Below are 13,744 nucleotides of genomic sequence, written 5' to 3'. Positions count from 1 at the left end.
ATATATGATAGTGGTTTTTCAATTCAGTGAAAGCATTAGAAAACAATGTCTGCATATATAATCCTTTCCTTGCAGCACACTAGGAGAAGAGATTATCATTCAACAAGAAACTAAGCCATAATCTCAGTTCTGATATAACCAAGTAATTTCGGAGAAACCAAGTTGTCTAAAGTTCAATGAAGAATTAATCATAGAAAGTAGAATCAGTTCTAATCACCACAAGAGTTTTTCAAAAGACACTAAACAAATTCATACCAAAACACACTCAAAGAATGATTCATGTTCTTTTCTTAGGCCTGCAGCCTCCTTTAAGATGTCTTCGTCGGCGCCGTCTTCTTTGATATGGCTAAATCATTCATACTACTTTCCTCTACATAAACAGAGCAAGTACACTTTACACTAATCTTTGTTACTCCTTTGCTTGCTTACTCAGCAAGTCTCATAGTAAGAACAAATGCATACTTCATGTGGATTGTCAAGAGAAGGTGCTGGCACATCCTGTAGGTGGTTAGAGGAACAATGTGAGAGACTAGAAGAATCATGGAAGCAATTAACTGAAAAAGCAAGCAATGCTTCAAGGCCTAAAATACAAAGAATTCCGCAGTACATGGCCGAAAGGGATGAGTTTAAAAGATATTATGAGCCAGAGATCATTTCAATTGGTCCAATTCATCATCTCCGAAAACAACAACTGCTTCAAGGAGAGAGGTATAAGGAAGCATGGGCAGCAATGTATCTCAAGGAGACTAATCAAAGTGCCAAGGCTTTATACTGGAGAATTCGTGAATGTATTCCGGAACTGCTGAACCAATTGGCTGAGTTCTTAGATATTGTAAAGGAAGACATACCGGGCGCCAGAGGTGAGTATGTTATGTTTGAAAAGTTACATCTCTTCATGGAGTTGTGACTGTTTAAAAGAAAGAATAGAAAATATCATTCTATAAACTATCATTTGGTATAAGGCTTGACTGTGTGATTGCAGAAATAAGTCAAGTGTTCTTCATTGTATCTTATAAGAAATTTGTTAGTAACTCATTCTGCACACCATAGTAAATTGGTGGGGGCGAATTAAGGCTAAAGGAAAGAGTTGCGCTATTCTATTCTCTAACTTTCTTATTGCAGTTTCTGTTCTATTGTTCTTATCTCCCAACTTTCAAATATTCCAAATGTTAGAGCTCACATATCTGGCATGGATGCTGGTAGTGGATGGATGTTCAGTACTTCATTTGTTGGACAATACAGATCCATATTTGTCAGATGAGAAACTCAAGATTAGCATGGGAAAGCTTATAAGGGTGCACCAGGATGTGGTTATCTTAGACAACCAAATTCCGTTCCAAGTGCTAAGGCTGTTGTGTGATGGCGAAGACAAGCAGAGGCTGGAGAGATGCCTCCAGAAATTCCTCCGAGTTTATGGTGTTGACAGGATTCTCAGGCTTAGAAAACAAAAACATACTGTCAAGATAATTGTCCAGGGGGAGGGAGATGGTCAACAAGACAATGATGATGATGATGACGACCCCATCCATCTTTTAGACTGTCTCCGGCGAGCGCTCTTAGACGAACGGCTTCTGGAAAAGGTCAAGGAATATAACCAGGATAAGAGAGCCTCCAACAACGTTCAGCTGGTGCAAGGACTGTACCAAATGCTGCACCTCAGGAAGTATAGGATTGGGACAATTCGGGAGCTCAAGGCAGCTGGGATTCATGTGAAAAAGCATTCTGGCGACTCCAATTCTTTCTACCCGTGCTTCTGCAATGGGATACTAGAACTTCCTAAGCTCACTACAGATGGTTCAACGGCTCATGTCTTCCTCAACCTAGTGGCCTATGAGATGTGTCCTGATTTCCAAAACGACTTCGAAATCAGCTCCTTTTTGGTGCTCTTGAGCTCTCTCATTGATCACCCGGAGGATGTGAGGGAGCTGAGATTGGCTGGCATAGTTATCAACCAACTTGCCAATGACAAGGAAGTGGCTGATCTCTTTAATAACATGGACATTATTATGGTGCCTGAGACACCATGGTTTGCTTCCATCAGAGACCAAATCCATTCGCATTTTGAGTCCAAACAAGCCAAGATCAGGATGCTCACTTGGATCGGAGAGGCCTATAACACATACTTTCGTTCGCCATGGACTATCATTGCCTTGTTAGCTGCCACACTTGGCCTTATTCTCACTTTTATCCAGACATGGTTTGCTCTCCATCCTAAAGCTTCATAACATCACTTATTAAGGGGAAATAAATCAATAACTAACGAAATGCCAAGAACCAAAAAGGGTATTAGCCAAAAACCAGTCAAATATCTTTGAGTGAATTCAAAATCTCTACGAGTTAATATATATGGATGTTTCTTCTACTAAGTATTAGAATGTTTTTTTTTTCATACTAAATGTTCTTTTATATATCTTTCAAATTTTTTTGTATTACAAATGTGAATGTCTCTATTTCTTTAAAAATTTTATATTTTTTTTAAAATTTTATAAATATTTAATTATTTTTGTTAAAATATAATTGGATATTTCTTTTGTTAAGTATTAGGATGTTTTTTTTTTCATATTAAATGAATGTTTTTTTATAATTAATATTGACAAATAGCAATTTTTCTCCAAATTCATTCTTCCAAGATGTAACCTAACCTCGGTACAAATATACTTGCATCATCATCAAGATCCATATTGTATTATATTAAGAAAAACACACACAATGCATGTGAGAATAGATTGGATTGGTGAGAATGAATGATGATCTCTGCGGAGAAGCCACGAACTTCCCTGAGAACGATCTTCTCGAGGCCATTAATGCCAAGCGTGGACATGAAATCCACCACGCGTTGCGCGTGGTCTATGACTTTCTGGCGCGTTAGGATGTTCAGGACGGGGTAGAAGGTGGTTGCACTGGGGCGGCAGCCTCCTGCGTTGGTACGTGCCATATATTCGATGACGTGGAGCGCGTCATCGACGCGCTGGAACTTGCAGAGGCGCGTGGTTGAGGAGGGAAGAGGAAAAGGTTATTAAACCACTCTTCCACCTTAGCCCATGACAACAATAAAGACGTCTCACGGTCCACAAATTCAGCCCAACAGAATACACAAATTAAATGATAATTTAGTCTTTATCTTATCTTATAGTTATCTTTATCTTTATCTATATCTTATCTTTATCTACTTTTATCTTTCATAGGCCAATACTCTATATATACTTAATTTTACCTTCATAGTTTACAATTCATTCAATCAACAATCAATAAAATTTCTTCATCTTTTTCTTTCACAATTCTTTTATTTTTATATTCTTTCACAATTTTATTATGGTATCAGAGTCATGGTATCCTCCTTGAGGAGGATATATAAGTTATCATCTTTTCGGTGAGAAATCACCATGCTTCTTTTTCAACTTCCTCCCACAATAAACAATCATAGATTTAGTTACATGCATCCAAGTGAAAATTCTACCACAATTTTGATTATCCCGGTTCTCTACCAGTAATTCCGTCTGCGCCTTCTTCTAGCATTTCATCTGCAACTTCTTCCAGGAGTTTCGTCAGTATTCTGTTTCAGCAGTTCAATCTGCATCTGTTCTAGCAGTTCCATCTGCACTCTTATTGCGCTCCACGCGCCTTTTTTTTTTTATCGCGCTCTACGCGCCATTTGAAGACCACTCTTATTGCGCCATACGCGCCCTCTAAAGATCAATCTTATTGCGTTTTACACGCTTATTTTTTTATTTTTTATTTTTTTATTTTTTATTTTTTTTTTCATTTTTTGAATATCGCTGCTCAAGTGCAGCGTCTCCTTTTATATTTTTGCCGTCGGCAGCTCAAGTTCCGCCGCACGCATTTTTGAAGATCGTTGCTCAAGTGCAGCATCTCCTTTAATATTTTTGACGTCGGCAGCTCAAGCTCCGCCGCACGCATCTTCCTCCGCGTCACCATGTCAGACGCGCTTTTCTCAACAATTTTATCGGAACTTATCCAAGCTGTGGATTATTGACATCTTCCATCCACCAGCTTGCGGGGGCGTATTAAACCACTCTTCCACCTTAGCCCATGACAACAATAAAGACGTCTCACGGTTCACAAATTCAGTCCAACAGAATACACAAATTAAATGATAATTTAGTCTTTATCTTATCTTATAGTTATCTTTATCTTTATCTATATCTTATCTTTATCTACTTTTATCTTTCATAGGCCAATACTCTATATATACTTAATTTTACCTTCATAGTTTACAATTCATTCAATCAACAATCAATAAAATTTCTTCATCTTTTTCTTTCACAATTCTTTTATTTTTCTATTCTTTCACAATTTTATTAAAGGTTTCGTCGGTGACGAAGTTGAAGGTGGAAAGACAAAAGTTTTTATAGATTTTAATTAGATTTACTTAATTAATTTTAAATTTTTTAAATTTTGAATTTAAAAAATTTAAAATTAATTATTAATATAAATTAATATAATTTTATTTAGTTTTTGGCTGATAACCTCTTTGTTCCATATACTTTTCCATAACTAAAATAACCTTACTTTTCATCCTTACATGAGGGAAAAAATGTTGTGGAAGATCTTTTGATTTTTGATTTTTTACTTTTGTGCGTATGATTATGAATAAACCATCACTAACATGAGTATGCGAACAATAATTTGTATTTGAATTTTATGGTGTTATGCATCTGCTGGAATATAATTTTCCTGCTTATTTCAGGATGATAAACTATCAAGTTTCTTGAAAGGTGCGATTTAAACTCCTAACACTTATTTAAGCGGACGAATGAATGGACCACACGACTAACCTAAATTAATTAACTTATATATAATTCATATTATCAACATTACGATGATCTAAATTATCTATGCGTAAAAATCTCTAACAATAAATGACTTAAACAATAAATGACTCTGCTAAAAGTAACTTATAAATAAGTTATTTTGTGTTTGGATTTTTAACTCTAGAAATACTTATTTAATAGAAATGTGATGAAAAGTAGAAGTATTATGAGAGAAGTCATTTTTTTAACTTCTCTATAAACTCCTAAATAGCTTCTTAGAAAGTTGCAATTTGGTTTTAAAAATTGCACCAAACATTAATACTACTACTTTTCATAAGTCAAAAGTTAAAAAAATTTATTTCTAAAGTTTTCCAAACGGGCCCTTACTCCAATATGCTCACTTTTTACAGAAATGTTATTAAATGTTAATTAACTATTCTAAATTTACATACAAAAATACCTAGCAGTATAAAAAGTAAAAACGCATATAAATACAGAACAAAACACATATATTAACTAATTTTTAGTATGCATATAATATTTTTAATATCAATGACAGTGATACTAAACCAATTTTGATCAAAATCAATCCTATAACAGCACATCGATACCAATCCACACTTGCAAATGCAATACTAAACGCACTCTTTGGAATTAAATAAACGCCAAATAGTCTCTACATAACCTTAAATGCTTCAATTGAGTTATTATTTCAAGATGAGAATATACTTTTATTTGTGACAGAATTTATGTTCACCGAGCAAACATTAGTACCATCTAACTAAACTAGGCAAATCATCAAGTAGGTGACAACGTATAGAATTGGCATTCATAATTATAAGGGGCATAATTATAAGGGGGGAATAAAAAGATTTGTGTATCTGAAAATTCACAGAAATAGAGCAGGTACTTTTCTTTCAGAGATCAGAACAGCACTACATGTCTCTCTTGACAAACTTGCTAAGTGCTCATGCCATATTTAAACACAATTCTTATTTCATTAGATAAACTTTTATTGAATTTTCTTTTAATAAGTTATACCATTATATTAGAAGTTCATATGCTGTAGGTCACTCACGTTCATTTGTTTTATTTAGAATATCTTTAAGACAGACAAAAGGAAAACTACAAGATGAAAACACAACTAGATAATTATATTTCTAAGTATTATTTTTATATCATAACAACAATAGTGGCCTTAACCTACAAGAGTCAACCATATTTCAGAGGTCAACATATTATAGTTTACTGCTAGAGACAAGGTGCAAGTTGCAAGCTTAAAAAAATGGCACATGAAAAAGACACATACATATATTTAAATACCTAAAAGGAATGAATATGAAATTCACCATGCCTTTAAAGAAACCACACTTAAAGAGTTAACATAATGATTTTGGTTAATTAAGAAACAGAAAATCAAAGACTTTGAGCTTGACTTAACTAGATTGCAAAACAAGTAAAGGGGTCATTCCTATTCTTTTCTTATTGCTTTCCCTTCATAAGCAAAACAGTGAACCCTATGTTCTTCATTTGTCTTCTCATATAATGGACACGGAGGAAGAACATGTTGTGCCCCCTTGGTTAGAACAAAACTGGGAACGACTAGAAGAAGTGAGGAAGAAGTTAACTGGTGGAGCAGTTAACAAAGGTTCAAGGCCTAAAATACAAAAAATTCCTCTGTACATGGCTGAAAGGATGGAGTTTAGAAGATATTATGAACCACAACTAATATCCTTTGGTCTATATCATCTATCAAAACAACAACTGCTTCAAGGGAAGCCATATAAGGATTTATGGACAGCAATGTATCTTCAGCATACTAATCAACGGGTGAGGGACTTACATTTCAGAATTCTTCGACACGATTGGAGGCCGTTGTATCAATATGTTGAATTATCCAGAGACAGTGATACCCGGGAAACGATTTCTGTATACGGCAATCCCAGAAGCAAAGATGACTTTGTTGCAGGTGTGCTGGTATTGGATGGATGTTCTGTACTTGAATTGCTGGAAAAATCAGACTGCTCAGTTGATTCAGAGCAAGAGCTAAAGATTAGCATTGACAAGCTTGTGAGGGTGCACCAAGATCTGCTTGTCATGGACAACCAAATTCCTTTCCAAGTTCTCAGGCTCTTGTGTCAGGATGAAGCCAGGCTCCAAAAATGCCTCGAAAACTTCCTTCGAGTGCACGGTATTGAGACAACACCCAAGCTTGGCAAAGGGAAACTATGTTTTGGAATGGAAAAGGAGAATAACGGCACACAAAGTGGACAACAAGAAGCGCAAGAGATTGAGGTAATTGTCCAGGGAGATGACCAACAAGACAAAGATGAAGACAAAGACGAGCCAATCCATCTTTTAGATTATCTGCGGAAGGCCTTATTGATGAGAGACTGCAACACAATCCATAAGGAGATCGTGATCAAGATCAAGAGGAGATCCCTGCACCTCAGGAAGTATCGAATTGGGACCATACGGGAGCTCAAGGCAGCCGGGATTCATGTCAGAAAACTTTCCAACAACGACTCAGTCTTCCCCAGCTTCAAAGATGGGATGCTGCAGCTTCCAGAACTCATAGTGGATGGCTCAACGGCTCATATCTTCCTCAACCTTGTAGCCTATGAGATGTGTCCTGATTTTCGAAACCACTTTGAGATCAGCTCATTTTTAGTCTTCATGAGCTCTCTCATTGATCAGCCGGAGGATGTGAAGGAACTCAGATTAGCTGGCATAATTATCAATGAACTTGCCAGTGACAAAGAAGTAGCAGATCTGTTTAATAAGATGGACAGCATTCTTGTACCTGAGACACCATTGTTCGCCCACGTTAGAGACCAGATCCATTCACATTTTGAGTCCAAAAGAGGCAGGATCACAATGTTGTCTTGGATGGGAGAGGCCTCTAACACCTTTTTTCGCTCGCCGTGGACCATCATCGCCTTGCTTGCTGCCACTCTTGGTCTTGTTCTTACATTCATCCAAACATGGTTTGCTATCCACCCTAAAGCTTCATAAGTCATAACATCACCCTTAAGAAAAAAATGTTATATTATCTTCTTACTTATCACTTTCTCTTTTTTAATATTCGGTGTGCTTGATCATGAGCTGGAATCTGCTTTTCTCATGTTTGTTGTTGTCATGTTAAAATTCATAGTCTCTAAAAATGCAAGCAGACATCAGCCATGTTGGCCCTTTTGTCAACTAAAATTCTGTCATGATTATATTCATTGAATTGCTTTACATATATATCATGAGTTTCTATTGTTTGGATTTGTATTAGTAGTTACTCCCATATTTGCCATAACTTGGTAAATTACTGAGTATGCTCCAGAATTCAAGATGCTACAAAGAAAATTTTCAAAGAATATTGACAATAGAATAGTAAACAATAAAGGTAACTGAAATGACATACATTCCAAACCGGCAACACAAAATGTCTAGCATACTACACAGACATCACTTCATCAAATTCAAATCAATACCTGCACAAGCCATAACAATCTCAATTCTCAAACACTTGACAATGGAAGAGAGAGGGAGAAACCTATTTTCAAGTAAAGCCAAATTCACATTAGACCAACTTCATCCTAACTTCACAACTTGTATTTGATATATCACCAACTTCCCTTTTTTTTTTTCTTTCCTTTATTAGAGCATCATTCACCGGTATTCTCTTTCAAGTCATGTTTTGATTCTTTTACCTCCAAGATTAAGTCTGAACCGTCATCTTCAGCCGCAGATTTTGGATCACTGTTTTCTACGGCTGGATGGCTTTTGAACAATTCACTATTCTCTATCTGAGAAATTTTGTCTTTAGATTCTCCCTTTAGCAGTTCAACGACATCAAGCATGGTAGGTCTCTTCTCGGGTTGATTTTGAGCGCATATCAGCGCAGTAAAAACAACCCTTTTAAGCTCTTCCTCCACATACTCACCGTTTAGTCGTGGATCAGCGAGTTCGCTAAATTTCCTTTCGCATACCAATGGCAGTGCCCAATCAACTATTGGCCGCTTAACTGCTGAACTAAGCTTTTCAATTGGTTTCTTGCCACTAGCAAGTTCTAGAAGGAGAATACCAAAACTGTAGACATCACAACTCTCATTTGCTTTGCCTAACATGGCGTATTCTGGGGCGAGGTATCCGAGGGTACCCTTAACTTTTGTAGTCACGTGCGTTGCACCATCAGGTATCAACTTAGCAAAACCAAAATCAGCAACCCGGGCCTGGAAATCCGAGTCTAGCAACACGTTGCTTGCCTTGATATCCCTATGGATGATATGCGGTGTTGCTTGGTGGTGAAGATATCTGAAAGTTATAACATTTAGGATTAAACAATAATATAAGGTATAACTATGTTTTTAATCCCTATAAATGTGTTATTTTTATTTTGGCCCACCTAAAATTTTTACTTTGCTCTTGGAACCTCCTTCTCTATTATTAACTTAGTTATCACTCTCATGATATCATCTAGAGTCAATGTTAAGTTGCCATATTATAAAGACTCAGAAATTCTGCAAATGTTTGTAGATATTAAGACCAAAGCTTTTGATATAATAATCAAAATTATGTTGTGACATGGACTAAAAAAAAAAAAGAGGGATCAAAACTAGGTTTTTACTCACACAATCCCCTCAGCGGATCCAATTGCAATATCCATCCGCCGTTTCCAATCAAGAAGGCATTCTGACGAGTGCGATCCATGAAGATGAGAGAGCAAACTCAGATTCGGCATATAATCATATACAATCAACCGTTCCTGCCCTTCAGCACAATAGCCACGTAGACTAAGAAGATTCCTGTGCCGAACTCTTGCCAATATTTCAACTTCAACAGCAAATTCCATGTCAGCTTTGTTGCTCCAAACTTTCAATCTCTTGACTGCAATCTGCAAGTGTACACAGATCAACATAGCAACAACTTTATAGGGATCAAAAGTCAAAACAGAATGTTAAGAACTTTTAAACGGAAAAATGGTAATATAGTTAAGATATTTCAATCAACATCTTTTTCAATAACTTGAATTCACATCCACTAGGTAAAATATTTTCATCAGAGATTCATGCATCATTGGCTCCTCAAAATGCTGATAACATTTTCTATTCTATAAATCACATTATAAAGTCAAATCAAATCCTAGAAGTGCTAAGAATCTGTGCAGGCACACAAACAAAAAATGCCTATCATTCAAGACTCATCTGGTATCATGATACAAAAGCAAGTCTAGTCACATTGAAGGATTGCTTCGATGGAAAAATAGGTTCAGCCAAAAGGGGTGTCTCAGTTTCTAAATCCATGCACTTCAAACGCTAATACAATTGAGAGGGGAAAAAATTATTCTTTGCATGTCCCTCAAAATCTGATCCTTTCATCCATGAAAGAATGATCTTTACTTACTGTGATGTAAGATTGATGCATGAAATTTTATAAAGCAAAGTCCATGGATAAAGCAACAAGTCAGACAATTAGATCATCATACATGAGATTGCTGCGAAATTACTATACGAGTAACAAATTCACAGCATGAGTTGGCAACCACAATTAACACTGCCAAACCAAGATTCACATTCACCACAATAAGAAGGCACATATTGCATGAACTTTTTGACAAAATAATAACAACAACGAGAACAACAACAACAACAATGAAAAGAATGTAGTCCTTACTTGCGATCCGTCCCAAAGTTGGCCCCAATACACACTGCCAAAGCCCCCTTCTCCAAGCTTGTTATCATAATTGAAATTATTTGTAGCAGACTGTAATTCCTTCAAAGAAAACACACGCCACGTCGCGTGTTCTTTCCCTCGTTTCTTGCTGCACAATAAGAGACTCCAACATCAATAATCCACCGAAAGAAATTATATACTCTAAGAATTCTCCGGATTAATGAAACAAGCACCTTTTGTGCCCAGAATCAGAATCAGAACATTTAATCATTGCATATATGGTCAATTCACTCATTATAGAGTAATATTCAAAAGTCAAACCTCCACTCTATTTTTTTTGCCTCTATGGATTCTGCCACAACCTAACAACATAATCTTCAATGGGTTCTTCCTACTCAAAACTATCTTTACTAATCCATGGAATCAGAAACCTAGAATCCAAAACCATCTCTAATATTAGTTTTCTTCAAACAAAGCCTTCAAGTCACAATAAGCAAAATTATGACCCTAAACAACCCCCAAAAACATAGCAGTAAGAGTTATTCATAACAATAGATTAACGAATTTAATTCTCATACCCATTTCCGCAGCATAACCAAAGAGCCATAACTCTCTCAGCACCAAAACCCAGAAAGCGAGCGAACAAAAAATCTGAACTTGAAATCGACCCAGCCAACCAATTCCAGTGTTGTTGCTGTTCCTCAATTATCAAAGCTCAAAGCTCAAAGCTCAAAGCTATCGTTATCTATTCGATGATTCGGTTCTGTGCCTAACTTGGTTTCAGTGTTGAAAGAAGGCGTTGCAGCAGAAAATAATGAGAGAGAAAGAGTGATTATGAAATACGCGTTCTTTTTTTCATCAGAAATTGATGAAAGTTTGTGAGAGAATCATGCGCTTGATTATGCAGAAGAATCTATGATGTTTGTTGTTGTTCTTCTTCTTCGTTGTGAAGCTGAATTTTTGAAGTACAGCTGTTTGCAAATTTCAAAATAACACATCTGGGACCCACTTTTATGTTTTTCAACGTCAATTTTTGCGTGATCTTTTTTTTTTTAAGAATAAATGTCCAAATTCGTTTCTTAAACTTTATTTTTAGTAAATTAAATTATTTTTTAAATTTTCATTGAATTAAATTAATGTCTCAAATTATCTAACATACATTATATTGATTCTTAGGCAATATTCCTCATAACACACTTTGACCTTATATTGATAATAATTATCACAAAAATATTGTTTTATTAAATCTCACAGTCAAATTTAATATTGCAAATTAACATGAATAAACGGACAAGATTGTCACTAGGGGTGGAAAAAGGTCAGGCGGTCTGCCAGGGGCCTGCAGCCTAGCCTGTTATAAAATAGGCACAGGCTCAGGCTATTATAAAGGCCTTATTATGTTAATAGGCCAGACCCAGGCTCACTAATTAGCCTTGCCTGGCCTGTCAGGCCTGTCTGAACCATTTAATACATAATTATATATATAAATAATTTTTTTATTATTAATAAAATAATAAAATATTTTAAATTTACTATATTTAATTATAAATAGTTTTGTATATTTTAAATACTTTAAAGTTTAAAAATTCTTATAAATATTAAATATGACATTTTATATATAAATATATTTATTAAAAAATATTTTTTTTAAATAATATTTTTATTTTTGTAAAAAAAAAATTAACAGGCCTTTTAACAGGCTTCAGGCCAGGCCAGGCTTAGTACTTTAAAAAAAGCCTATAGCAGGCTGCAGGCCAGGCTCAGGCCAATCAACTACATGACAGGCCAGGCCTGTTAAGAGCAAAGCCTGGCCTGGCCTGGCCTGTTTCCACCCCTAATTGTCACCCAAAAAAAAGAATGATATGTTAAAAAATATTTGGATTCACTAAAATTTGAGAGACGAATTTAATTAGTACACAAATTTTAAAGATTTTTTTTTCAGAAATAAAATAAAAAAATTATATTTTTTCAAACACCATTTTTAAACTTTAATTTTTTAAATACGATTTTTTTTAGAGCAAACTCGCCGCACTCTGCCGAACTCTATACAAATTATAGAGTCCGTGTGAACTTCATTCAAATTTTTTTGAATATCACGTTTTTAATCTATTTTAATATGTTATTGTCATCTCCAAATAGATCTACAAACAGTATATAGGGAGTACACAAAAATACACCGACAACAAGCATGGCTTCTTCAAAAAATTTTTTAATTATAAATTAAAAAAATAAGCCATATTTAACAATGACAACCATTATCATTATCTCCAGAATTACATAGGTACACCGAAATAAGTCATATTTAACAAAGATTTTTTAATTATAAGTTGTATTTTATTTTAAAAAAATTTAAATTACATAAATAAATTTTTTCAATATCCATATATTTTATTTGTTAATATAGTTTAAATTTTTTCTAAATTTGAAAAAAAAATTGTAATCATTTTTATATTTTGGCATATATAATTAACTTATAGGAATAGAATTAAATTTCTGTCAAATATTAAGAGTAAAATAATAGATGCAAATTAAAATGTCATAAATATTTTTAAAAAAATTCTTATAAATATTGAAGACTAAAAATATAGTTTACCTTGCCAAATTTATGGCCAAAGATCTTTGGAATAGTTGGGAGAACAGGTTGACAAATTTGTAAATTAGAGGCCACGTATGCCAAATATTGATGCTCATAAACTAATCAAGTAGTTAACAAAATACTATTGATATTATTGCCAACTTTCCACTACTAAAGGGACATAATTGTTGACAACAGCAAGTTTTGATATATTTATTGGTTAAACCATCCTTTCCTTTAGGTATGAAATTCACAGACAAAATTGCATAACGAATTTATATTAGTTAAATCCTCCTATAATATGCATGTAGAATATTGATAAGAAGTTTCTGATGATAAATAATGCCAATTGCATAATTTCAACTAAAATTTATGGGAGAATTCATAGATTTGATCTACTGTAGAATATAATAACGCTCTGCTGTATTTTTTTTTTTCTTTTTAATTTTCTACATGTATGAACAAATAATTTTGATGAGACAATGATTGGGGTGGCAACGTTTTTATTTTTAATTTCAATTAAGGTTGAAATATTTTCTATAGATTTTCATATATAAATATTTTTCTATGAATATTCAATTCGATTCATAGAAAGATCTGCTGCTAGTAGAATTGAGCATAGACTATAGAGCAGTTATATTATATTAAAAATGGTTAGAAATAAGTGTCAGAGAAATTTTTCATTTACATAAAAAATCTTTAATCATTAAGTTAAGATGTTTAATTAAAAATT

General features: G+C 34.5%; 3 protein-coding genes across 3 annotated transcripts; 2 read left to right on the top strand and 1 right to left on the bottom strand.

The window, feature by feature from the left end:
- The first annotated feature begins 454 nt into the window (after window positions 1–454).
- On the top strand, window positions 455–2,225 carry LOC107614678 (UPF0481 protein At3g47200-like). The gene is made up of 2 exons (XM_088498098.1): window positions 455–788; window positions 1,123–2,225. The coding sequence occupies exons 1-2, from the start codon at window positions 455–457 to the stop codon at window positions 2,223–2,225; spliced, it is 1,437 nt and encodes a 478-aa protein (XP_088354224.1).
- A 4,022-nt stretch (window positions 2,226–6,247) lies between these two features.
- On the top strand, window positions 6,248–8,017 carry LOC107614679 (UPF0481 protein At3g47200-like). Its single transcript, XM_016316822.2, has one exon. The coding sequence runs from the start codon at window positions 6,318–6,320 to the stop codon at window positions 7,785–7,787; it is 1,470 nt and encodes a 489-aa protein (XP_016172308.1). The 5' UTR covers window positions 6,248–6,317; the 3' UTR covers window positions 7,788–8,017.
- Window positions 8,018–8,126: 109 nt separating this feature from the next.
- On the bottom strand, window positions 8,127–11,443 carry LOC107618470 (PTI1-like tyrosine-protein kinase At3g15890). The gene is made up of 4 exons (XM_016320560.3): window positions 11,015–11,443; window positions 10,437–10,584; window positions 9,395–9,657; window positions 8,127–9,077 (listed from the first exon to the last, which is right to left on the bottom strand). Exons 1-4 carry the CDS (start codon window positions 11,041–11,043, stop codon window positions 8,429–8,431), a joined length of 1,089 nt encoding a protein of 362 aa, XP_016176046.1. The 5' UTR covers window positions 11,044–11,443; the 3' UTR covers window positions 8,127–8,428.
- Window positions 11,444–13,744: the final 2,301 nt, after the last annotated feature.

Source organism: Arachis ipaensis, chromosome B9 (assembly GCF_059453495.1).
Source record: "Arachis ipaensis isolate K30076 ecotype BB chromosome B9, ASM5945349v1, whole genome shotgun sequence".
NCBI lineage: Eukaryota > Viridiplantae > Streptophyta > Magnoliopsida > Fabales > Fabaceae > Arachis > Arachis ipaensis.
This window is presented reverse-complemented; position numbering and strand designations above follow the sequence as displayed.